The sequence below is a fragment of the Eurytemora carolleeae genome, unplaced genomic scaffold (genome assembly GCF_000591075.1).
Source record: "Eurytemora carolleeae unplaced genomic scaffold, Eaff_2.0 scaffold1141, whole genome shotgun sequence".
NCBI lineage: Eukaryota > Metazoa > Arthropoda > Copepoda > Calanoida > Temoridae > Eurytemora > Eurytemora carolleeae.
The window spans coordinates 62,271-74,289 of NW_019397098.1; the positions used below are offsets into that span (position 1 = coordinate 62,271).

The 12,019-nt window shown below is 32.7% G+C and overlaps 2 protein-coding genes across 9 annotated transcripts in view; both read left to right on the forward strand.

Moving 5' to 3' along the window:
• Positions 1 to 3,336, forward strand: part of LOC111711829 (splicing factor, suppressor of white-apricot homolog) — a 22,820-nt gene extending 19,484 nt beyond the window's left edge. Inside the window, exons 16-18 of the mRNA XM_023486282.1 lie at positions 47 to 305; positions 1,282 to 1,326; positions 2,316 to 3,336. Of these exons, the coding sequence (XP_023342050.1) occupies positions 47 to 305; positions 1,282 to 1,326; positions 2,316 to 2,381 (370 nt within the window). The 3' untranslated portion in view covers positions 2,382 to 3,336. The remainder of the gene's footprint in view (positions 1 to 46; positions 306 to 1,281; positions 1,327 to 2,315) is intronic.
• Positions 3,330 to 12,019, forward strand: part of LOC111711830 (lipoamide acyltransferase component of branched-chain alpha-keto acid dehydrogenase complex, mitochondrial) — a 25,863-nt gene continuing 17,173 nt past the window's right edge. For all 8 annotated transcript variants that reach the window (XR_002767326.1, XM_023486287.1, XM_023486289.1 and 5 more), the window contains exons 1-8: positions 3,330 to 3,361; positions 4,130 to 4,187; positions 4,731 to 4,794; positions 6,364 to 6,419; positions 6,785 to 6,872; positions 7,706 to 7,798; positions 8,297 to 8,374; positions 10,410 to 10,525. Coding sequence is in view for 7 of the 8 variants with exons in the window: in XM_023486287.1 (XP_023342055.1) it covers positions 3,343 to 3,361; positions 4,130 to 4,187; positions 4,731 to 4,794; positions 6,364 to 6,419; positions 6,785 to 6,872; positions 7,706 to 7,798; positions 8,297 to 8,374; positions 10,410 to 10,525 (572 nt within the window). In the remaining variant the exon portion in view is untranslated. The remainder of the gene's footprint in view (positions 3,362 to 4,129; positions 4,188 to 4,730; positions 4,795 to 6,363; positions 6,420 to 6,784; positions 6,873 to 7,705; positions 7,799 to 8,296; positions 8,375 to 10,409; positions 10,526 to 12,019) is intronic.

The following is a 12,019-nucleotide window of genomic DNA, read 5'->3' on the forward strand; positions in this document are numbered from 1 at the left end:
ATATGCTATTTTTGGGATTACCTATTAATGTGTTAATTTATTTTAGATCTAGATCGCGGACTCGTGAACGTAAAAAACGTAAATATCGGTCACGCTCCCGTTCCCGGTCAAGGCATAAGAAGAAGGAAAAGCGGTCACGGCGTAAACATCGTTCACGGAGTCGTCGATCCCGAAGCAGATCAGTATCTAGGACGCGACGATCCCGATCACGATCGATCAAAAGGATCTCCAGATCTAGATCGGTCAAAGGAATTGATTCCGACGATAGTATTGAAGTGGTTTCACAATCAAGTTCACATACAAAGGTATGTTTTTTACAATCCTGAACAATGAATATTTATCAATTAAAGGGACTTTAAGCGTAATTTCAAGTGACCCACCATGCCAAGATGACAATGCCCGATTAACAACGGTATTCTTGAAACCTTTATCTGGTCAATATTGTGAAAGATTTTTTTCTTCTGGAATAAAAAGTGTTTATTTCTGGAAATGTGCAAGTCACTTTTGTAAGAAACCATGATTGAAATAAAAATCAATTTTCAAAATAATAAACATTGAAATCTGATTAATTCCTGATCAGACAAGGAAAACCCAGGCTACAATTTTTAATTAGTAAAGTCATTTTAAAACTGGAACTAGGATTTAGAAGTCTAATTTGATTTAATTTTATTTGAAGAATACCGGTGTAAATCTGACATTGCCATCTTTACATGGAGGGTCACTTGAAATTATGCTAACTGTCCTTTTAAGTCATAAAAAGTTGTCCGCAGTCTGTTTTAGAAAGTTTTAATTTGAATATATTTTTACAAAAATTCAGTGTTCTGTCTGGTGCTCAGGTTTATTTTGATATGGATCCGGAACCTCGATTCGTATTTTCTAGGATCCTGATCTAGATGAGGGTTCAGCTCATTTTATTTCTCAGTTTTAAATATTTTCCTTGTAAGCACCGAAAGTTATAATATAAAAATGTTTTTAATATATTATCTTCAATTGACAATAAGAATAGAACAATCTTTTTGTTCCAAATTTGTCTTTTAAATTCGGATCCGGGAATTTGCATATTTTTGCATATCCAGATACAGGGATCGCTAAAAAATTACCTATCCTATGGATCCGCATTCCGCATCTTAAGCAATGCTTTTGTCAACTTTATAATTAAACTAGACGGGGGGGAAGGTCTTGTAGAAGAAAGGATGGATTATGTGTCACAAAAATATCAATTAGCATCGTGATCACTTATCTCTAGTCCAATATTAATTGTTGAATTGAATTGTATTATAGGAGAGTACACCAAATTTAGAAGAAGCCCCAAGAGATCTACTAAAGGAAAACATATATATAATTTGTCTTATTAATTCACCAAAAGTATACTTTCTTATAACAATGATACAATGAAAATTGGAAAATAGTGGAATGGCGGTTTTCTTTTTTTCTCTTACTAAAAAAATGTTTCCAAGTTTTTTTCGAAAAATTTCGAGTTGGAAACTTTGCGTTGGATACTCTTGATCCCGATCCTTTGTGTTGGATACTCTTAATCCCGATCCTTTGTGTTGGATACTCTTAATCCTGATCCTTTGTGTTGGATACTCTTAATCCTGATCCTTTGTGTTGGATACTCTTAATCCCGATCCTTTGTGTTGGATACTCTTAATCCTGATACTTTGTGTTGGATACTCTTAATCCCGATCCTTTGTGTTGGATACTCTAAATCCCAAACGCTTGATCTAGATATCTACTGTGGGCACTTATAGTTTGAGGATCAATCTCTTCATTAAGTAACACAATACACATCCAATCTCCATGGAAAGATTACTATGCGGGATATCGAATAATGATCAAATTAATCTGACTGTTATCAAATGATCGATATCGATCTTTTATCTCGATATCCACCACACAAGAGATCCCATCTCAGAGCTGGGAACTTTTGAATGGTCGATATCGGGATTAATGCTTTATAAACTCTTTTTCTAAATCTCGAGATTAAAAAATGCTTGTTCTCCTCTTGTTATTAATCTCCAAATTAATTAACCGATCGGGATTAAGGATATCTTATTCTAAGTTTTCAGCTCAGGGCACATTTTTTTTTGGAAATAGTTCAGATGCTAATAACCATTAACCAACTCCCTAGAGACATTTTATATATTAAAGAAAAAATGAGACTACGAAAATTCTACTGTCTTTTGGTTCTTACTGTACGCTTCTGATAATTTTTTATGATTCTTAAATGTTGATAATCATACAAATTAATTGCTGTTAAAACAAACAAAAAAGATTTAAAACTTAGTTATATGATATATATGTTGGTTTTAAAGCCGGCTCTGAACCAGATGACTGAAGATTTGAGGGCAAAAGTTCGGGCTATGCTGGGCTCATCCTAGTTCATCAATCTGAGTTCCAAATCATCCTAGTTCATCCGTCCGAGATCCAAATCATCCTAGTTCATCAATCTGGGCTCCAAATTATCCTACTTAATCCGGGCTCAAATTTATCCTTGTTCAATAGTCTGGGCTCCAATTCATCCTAAATTATGAGTTCAGGCTCCATATAATCTCAATTGTAAATTAGTTCAGGCTCCAATTTATTTTAATTCAAAATTTCAGGCTCCAAATCTGCCTACTTCAAGATTTTAAGCTCCATTTTATCCTATTTCAAAAGTTTTCGCTCCAATTCAGCATATTTCCAATTCATCAAATTTCATCACTCGAGCTCTAATTTATTCTTATTGCAAAGTTATGTAGTTAAATTCCATTTGTACGATTTGACAATGTAAATATGAAATCCGTAAGAAAAAAACACCTTACCAAATCTCAGTAAAATTAAAAACATTTCCATTAATCAAAAAGCTTTTAATCGGAGTTTAACATGTTTTTCTTTTGCTTAGTAACAAACTAGTTTTTTTCTAGTTTTTAAACGATGTACGCATTTTATGACCGGGGGGGGGGGTAACACGGCTTTTTGATCAGCTGTAACAATTTCAGGGATGTTTCTTTTCCTTTACTTTTCGAATTTTATTTTATTTTAAAACTTTCTTATTTTTCATGGGTTCTCTGCTCTGTGGGATTCTATGTTTGATTTAATCCTATTTTAATGTGAAGTAGAGACTGCCCTGAAATCTGTAGTCTGAGCCAAAAACTTAGCTTTCTGTTAAAAAATTTCTATACTACAGTTTTAAGAATTTTGAATCAAAATTAATTTCCATATTTAAACCATTTGATGATGTTTTTTAACGGATTTTTAACGTGATATGAGCGTTAACTAATTGGTAGTTATTCTGCCATAAAAAGCATGACAATTGTTTAAATCTTAAAAAAACATTAAAAATATTTTTTCAGACTAAAAATGTCGGCTAAGACGCTAGGTAGAGATAATTTTACCATTTGCTTTCGTATTTTTAAATATCTTCAATATATAAATAGTTAACGGTACAGGGATACCCACTACCCACAAAGAATGGGAATTCGAAATTTTTCATTATTACATACATGGCCCCCTACAACATTACACTTCTCAATACTTTGATGAAGTCCTTAAAGAAGTCAATTAGATGCCAATATCAGAGCAGGCCATTCTAATCGTCATTTATTTCGTTTTTAAGGCTATCATTAAAGTCTAGACCTTTGTGGGTAACCCTGAACGATGTAACCCCAGTCTGTTTTTTAATAATGCGGAATCATCAATTCAAATAGGTAATTTAAGAGAGATATTCCACTCTCTTTGAATACAATGAGAACCAGAAATAATTGAGTTAGCGTCTTATTTCTTATTAGATAAAAAATGCTGCAAAGACTAATCGAAAAAGTGCCCTTCACATTTTTAGAGATCTGTCAATTGAAACAGTTGCAAGTTTCAAAATCCTTTAAGACTTTTTAGTTAATAGAAAGATAAGAAGACATTTTCCATAATGTTCTGTCCTCTTTTCACAATGTACAGGCATGTCTGATTGACAATGGTACCCTTTAATTCTCTATCTGAGCCGCAATCGGGAAGATATCGTCGTTTAAATCGGTCATGTCATTTGAGATTACGTCTTTAGTCCCATTAAGTAAAAACAAATAGAAATATCCTACATTCTCAGAGCGTAGAAAATCCTGTATATTTTATCCAAAATAATTATTAAATCACTTAGGGAGAAGCCTACTCCCACGTCTTGTTCTCAACCCATGCTCTAAACCATCGTGCTCTAGGTAAGAGGGGTCTGGGGTAATTTGTAGGGGGGGGTGGATAATCAATAAACATTTTAGACCTAAATGTACTTTTTTATGAGATTAGTAGTTGCGCAAAAAAACAAGCAATATGCTTCCTATCACTACAGCGATAGTCACTTTGAATGTAAAAGAAAACATTTCTAAGAACAATTTCTTGGATGACAGTTTTCTATCCAAGGTCAGTTAGTGCCAGTTAGTGTAAGAAGACGACCTCCAACCTAAAGTGTCTTATAAGAAAGTGCCTTTAGAAATTTGATTTCCATTAGAAATGACTATTGCCGTAATAATTGGAAGCATTGTGAAAGAACAGATTTCGGAAGAAGAGTATATATACTTAAGGTCAAAACTTGCATTGCCAGTTAGCTAACCAAGACGACCTCAAATCAAAAAGTTTTATTTTTAAAATTGTTTATTGCATTTAAAAAAAGTAACCGTATCTCTGAAGAAATAAAATTAGAAGCTAATCTCAACAAAAACTGCAGTTAAAGTGTAAAATCTAATCAAAAGATTTTAATAATTTAGGTTTCATGTTATTCCTGGGTCTGTAACAACCCGATCTACTTGCAGATACATCTTCACCATTCAGGTATAACCTAGATAAAACAATATATAGATTGGAGATGTACGCAAGGAATTGAACTCTCCACTGATTCTATTCAAGAGGTCACGCAGTACAGTTTAATCTGTACATGCAGTATGTGGGGTATGTTTATTGTTTATGCAGACTACAAATTAAATATTTGTTCTAGTAATAACAATGAATGATTATTGTTAGAAGTTAGAAGTTTTGGATTGAACTTAATATTGATATACAAATACCATACTACAGTACATCCCCCCATTCAAATGTTTGTTGTAAACATCAATATATGGTGGCTTAATATTTCCGTTCAATCTATTTCTGATCAAATGTACATTGCCACCCCCTGAGGTATAAAAAATGTCAAGGAATTCGGAGGCATGTTTAGAACTGCGATTTTATGCGATTTAAAAAGGTGGATCCGTATTTGAACTGCTGTCGTTTGAACTATTAACTATTGTTCATTCTAACTAATGATAATAATATTTAATTGCAGTTTAAAATTTTTATATTGCATGAAAAAATATAAGTGAACAATCATCACAAAATAGTTAACATGATTAAAAAACATTTCACATATGGACATTAAAATAATTCAAATGACCAAAAAATAGTTTTAATGAAGCATTTAATAGTTCAAATGAGAAAAAAAGTAGTTCAAATGAGCAAATTACAATTAAGTTCTAGTTACCCAAAAAATATCTTTCAAAAGAGCAAAATTCAATGAACCAAAAAAACAAATGAACCAAAAAATAATCCAAATAAACCAAAAAATAGTTCAAATGATCGGAAAAATAGTTCAAATGAGCACAAAAAAATAGTTCAAATGAGCAAAACAATAGTCCAAATAAGCAAAAAATAGTTCAAATGGCAAAAAAAATGTTTTCAAATGAATCAAAAAGATAGTTCAAATTAAATTGAAATAGTTAAACTATTTTACTGTCTCATTTTTACTTTTTTTGCTCATTTGAAATATTTTTTGCTCATTTGAACCATTTTTTCTCATTTGATCATTTTTTTGCTCATTTGAACTATTTTTTTTGCTAAATTTAACTATTCTTTTGAACTGTTGAACTATTTTGTTTGCTAATTCAAACCATATATTTTATGGCTCAAATGAGCAAAAAAAATAGTCTAAATATCATATGCATAGAATGTTATCGTTTGAACTATTTGTCGTTTGAACTATGAAGTGTGGTACCACGTGCAATACTTCAAACGACCAGTAGTATAAAAAGTCAATAGTTCAAACGGCAGTATGTTCAAACTAAATACTAGCACCGATCTCCAAGAAAACTGGCCAATAACTAAAAAAATATAATAAGTTTTGACCATTGAAATATCTCTAGACATCTAAAAATTAATAAAAATTGAGTCGATTTTATTTTATACAGGACTCACTAACTGCCTTTTAATAATGTTTTTTAATATGTGAAGAAGTTTTGCAGATGTTTAAGATACATTTATGAAAAAATATTGATACAATTGTGACCTGGTCTTTATAGAAATGAATTGGATTATTTTTATCTTTTCTGTCGTATTTTGCGGATTTTGACGATAATTTTTTTGTTTCAGCATAGGTTGGCTGGCGGTAGGTTAGAGGTCAAACTACCTGCACTTCTACCTGCCAGGTAATATACAAACTTTAAAGGGAATGTAAATGTAATTTAAAATTTTCCAAATCTTAATGGTACCTGATAAATTTTTAATTAATTTGTAAATCTAAGATTAAGATTATGCAACATTTGATAGGCATCATTTTGATAGAATATAGAATACACAAAGCCTAAAGGTTATAGAATACTTGAAAGCTTGCTTTAATTACACTGAATATTTTGACTTTACTCCAGAATTTAAGGAAATCTGTGAAAATACTAAAAAAAAGGTTTAAATAAGGTCATGGAGTTTGCAGTAAAACCTTATTGGAAGCATATGTAGAGTCGCGCCTTTTTGGGGTTGTTTTATTATTTTCGTTGTTAATATTTCATTGATTAAGGAGTTTCAGTTTAAGCTCGCCTGTAGCTGAGATTGCTCAGTTTAATCTCTCAGATATAGGAGAAGGGATTAAGGAAGTAACGATTAAGGTAATCGTAAAAATTATTTATTTTATTTGGAGAGTTGAAATGAACTTATGAACAATAAAAATTGTAACTGCCCTTTCATTGATGACAACTTAATTTCCTGGAAAACTTTTTAGAAAATATAAAGAGTCTTGGGGTTGCAGCATTAAATCGCAAGTCACTTTAATAGAGAATCACAATTTAGAATAATAATTTTGAACTGGAAAAGGACGAACCAAGTTATGATTCTAAACTGTCCAATCATCATAAAAACACAGAATATGTGCAATGAACAATAACATGGAAGACTGACCAATTTCATTTAACAAACTGCCTGTCTTGTCTTATCATACACCACGGGACAATATATTTATTGGTCAGGATTTTTATTTTTTTTTATTTGTTTAGGTTCAAATTCAAAATTTTTTATCCCGAACGTATTGACCGTAAATAAACAAAAAAGAATAATCACAACAACAAAAACATAATATCCTAAATGATAACACGAGACAGTTGGATAATGATATATTGATTTACATAACATTTCATACATATTAATTTATTCATTTCAAATTTCAAAGAGTAATTGGTCCCACTCTAGTATATATATGAAGTTGTAATTTCTGTTTGTTTGATTGTCCGATCATAACTCAAGAACCCATTGATTGATTTGCCTCATATTTTGATTGGTGAACTCTGGAGACCCACAGGAATGTTCTTAGTCTGGTTTTGAGAGTTATGAACTTATGTGGGTTTACTTTTAACCGGAAAAAAACTAAAATCATAATTTGCGACTAGGGGCGGGTAAAGGTGGAACCCCGGGCCGGGTTCTCAAGCTAGTAATGTATATTGTTCAGGAATGGTTTGTGAAGCCTGGAGACAAAGTGTCCCAGTTTGACAATATCTGTGAGGTGCAATCTGATAAAGCCAGCGTCACCATTACATCTAAGGAATTTTAATAATTTGTTTTTGAAATTAAGCCGTTCATCTTTTTTTATACCTTTTACCCCAAAAATTTATTTATTTTCTCAAAAAAATCATTTACTTTTACCAATTAAGGAAATAAACCCCTAGAACAAATTAAGCGGCATCATGCCACCATACCTAACTTGGAAAAAAATAATTTCAAAAAGCGGAGAAGAAAATTGATTTTCAGGAAAATATACACCCCTGGAAATAGTGTGTAAACTGTACAGGATTAACTCTTAGGGGAAGGGTGTGGGGAGATATTGCAATAAAATACATGTGGAATTTCTAGGCGCACACAACACACAATTTTTCTAGCATTCTGTATTAATAAGGAAAAATGTGATTTCTATGAGAGGGGTCAATGCTCCCTTTTTACAAGTCTAGGTTAGAACGCTGCTTCCCCTCTCCCCACCCCCCTTGTACTACCCAAGTCCCAAATCCATATTTTTAGTTTTGTTTATTTAAATTATTAATGTTAGTTTGACGGTGTAATTACAAAACTGTACTATGATGTTGATGATATTGCACAGACTGGAGATCCTTTAGTAGACGTTGAGGTAACATATATCCATCTATCTATCCATTTTTCCTCCATCCATATTTCTATCTATCTATCTGCAGTACATAAAGGTTGCAGGTAGCTCTGAGGTCCTTGTACCTGCTGGTGTTATCCTGGAATCTGATGATGAAATTGACCTAATCCACCCAATAGTCTTCCACCTCCTAAAATAACCTCCACTACAGTTAACACAGTTGAATATGCAGACTTAAACATCTTGCTAATAAATGTAAATGGCATATTAGGTAAACTGGATGAATTTCTTCATCACATGACTAAACATAACATTCATATAGCTGCTATACAGGAAACTAAACTTACCATAAAATCACATATGAGAGGCACTCAAAATTACACCTTAGTAAGAAAAGATAAAGAAGGTGGGTTAGCCTTCCTTTGTTCATAATTTAGTACCTTTCCAAAAAGTATCATCAACCTGAAAATGACCAGCATATCGAAGAACTCACAATTTCTGTCAATGGCAACAACACTCAGCTAATGATAAGATGATAAGAAATCTGTATATTCCACCATCTACAAGTTGCAGCTCCAACTACTGAGCACCATCCAATAACATCCTGGGTAAAATGACACTTCAATCATAATGGCAGACATGAATGCAAACCTCTCCTTATGACATTCACTGCTGAAGACATAAGAGGAAGATTTCTAGCTGAAACAATCAATGCATCAGAGTTTGGTGTCTTAAATGAAGATATTCTAACCAGAATCCCCACCAACTGCAACAGCTCCCTTGATCTTAGTCTAGCTACAGCAGCTCTTCATCCAACTTTTGCCTAGAGAACTCTGAACTACATTTGGATCAGACTTATCTTCCAATCATAGTCACCATTATTGTTCAATATGTATATGTCCAGCATGCCTTCACCTCCTGGCAGTATCAGACTTGTTACTTATTTAGATGACTGCACTGCTCTTAGCTCAGGACCTGTTATTGATCCTATATGTACCAGGTTAAATAGATATCTTTACATACTTACTGAATGGGTTTCAAGAAAAAATTTACAGATATCACCATATCAATTATCTGCAACGCTGTTTACAACCTTCTCTAATTAACTAAAAATCCAACTTCCTATTTTTTAACATTAGATCCATTTTTCCTACGATGCAAAAGCCAAAGTTGCTTGGTGTCATTCTAGATAGTATGTTTACCTTCAAACATCATGCAATCAATACTGTAAATAAGCTTTAAAATAGAATAACATATTTAAAGCGCTTGCCGGTACAAGTTAGGGTATGATCAAAGAAGTACGCTTACCACATACAAAGCTATTGGTCAATCTATTCTGAACTATATGGACTCAAGCATTGAGCAAAACGCACTTTAATCCTGCCTATATGCTGGACTAAGAACTGCACTGGGATGTGTCAAAATGACATCTGTAGACCACCTCCATGCAGAGGCAAAGATCATGCCAGTAAAAAATCATTGCAATATGATCACTAAACAATTTCTTTTAGCAACACAAAAACCTGAACATCCAAACCAAAGTAACATTCTCGCCCCAAGACCTCGAAGAGCAATGAAAAATATAATCAAAGAATCCTACTCAACAAACATTCAACACCTAGTTCTAAAAGATGGCATCAGTGATGTAGAATATAACAAGGTCTTTAATAGTTCCCCTCCTAACATCCAATAATATCAAAAAAGTCCTTCCCTGTCCCAACTTAGCTCAAACTACAGCAAATACTGAAAACCTAATTTGTCAAGACTAGATGAAAAAAAACTCAAAATGAATGCCCAGATTGCAAAGAAAGCCCACATGATATCCAACACCTCTAAAACTGTAAAGAAAAACTATCAATTTTAACCACCTTTATCCTTTGGACGCAACCATGAGAAGCTGCCCTTAATCTTGGTTTAGAAGTGGAAGAAATAACAAAAGAAGAAGAAGTGACCTGACCTAATTTCTAGGCTACAACAACAACAACATGAGATTGAGAATATTAATATCTATATATCAATCTATCTATATATCTACCTATATATTTATATATCTCTCTAGGTTGCAGGTAGCTCTGAGGTCCCTGTACCTGCTAGTGTTACTCTGGAATCAGATGATGAGGATATTGATGATTCTAACTTACGAAGGGTCAAGGTGCTGGCTACCCCAGCAGTCAGGTCAGCTCAATCCCGTAAGAGTCAATTTGATGTGTTCAGTAGTTGGATACATTCTGGATTCATATGTTTTGATTTGATTACCTTTGTTTGATATATTGTGGGATAAGTTTTGTATTTGCTCCAATTTTCAACTTAAACTGGTAAAACTATTTGCTAATTTAGCACTCACAGCACATGTAAAATACATTTATAAGGTTACTTAAATGTCTTACTTTTTTAAATTAATCTCTTTGGGATGAAGGGGGGGGGGATAATATCAAAGAGTTTGGAGGGGTTTGTTACGTAGAACAATGTGTTCAACCAACTTTTGTGTTTTAGTTCAGATTTTCGCCGCTAGACGGTTCCTAGCACTAACCATTAATAGTGAACACTTCTTTGGAAAAGTATTAAATACTTAGCCTCTAACACCCCCCGGCCACCCTGACTTCAATAAATTTTAGCCCAATCGGTCAAGCGTTTGGCCGACTATACACAACATATATATATACGAATGTCTTGTTTTATTATATAGACTTTATATTCCACGAATTTTACACTCTATAATTGTTACGACAAAAAAGTATTTCTGTAAGGTTTGCTTCGCTGAGAATCTAATTTTCATGGAAGTACAACTAATAATTAATAAATGCGTCATTAGTTTATGTCTAGGACCAGGCTTTCTGAGCGCTTCGCGCTCATCTTCTATGTATTCGTTATAAAACAATAAAAAAAAGTTTGCAGATTTTATAAAAAGAATTATAGTGGATTTTCAAAATTTAATAAAATTTGTTAGAGGCTTATTTTTTAATTGTAGTCATCCAAAACCTTTCCCTGGGATCATGTGAGGTCCCACACAAAATTAGGGCCGGTGATCGGTTCAGTTGTTATGATGTTTATTGGACACAAACAAACATGCAAAGTTTATATAAAGATGCAAGCTAAGAGTGTTGAGAAATTGCCATTACTCGCGAGTTGATTCTATAATTAATAATTTGATGCGACACCTAATTGCTTCGTGAAACTGTGTCTAACTAAACTCTTGTGCTTTAGTTAAAATTTTCGCCGCTAGAGGTCTCTTAGCACTTCAATCAATAGTACACACTACTTTGGAAAAGTGTTTATATTCTTCTATACGTTTAATACTTAGATATTATGACTTTCTATGTGTTATAAGAAAAAAGACAAGCCTTTTATTTATTTAATAGTTAATTAGATTGTAGGTGGAAGAAACATAAGATATGAAATGTCCTCTTATTTTAACGTTTGTTAACGACAAAAGAGTTTGTTTTTGCAAAGTTTTCTACGTTGAGAATGAGAAATGAGAATCTAATTGTCATGACAAATAAACTAATAAACTAATAAATGCCTCATTTGTTTAATATCTAGAATGCAATCTTAGAAAGTGTTGGGGAATTGCAATGAACAAAAAAATAGTTCAAATAAAATAGTTCTAATGAAAAAAATGAACTATTTGTATGTCCATTTGAACTATTTTTATGTTAATTTGAACTATTT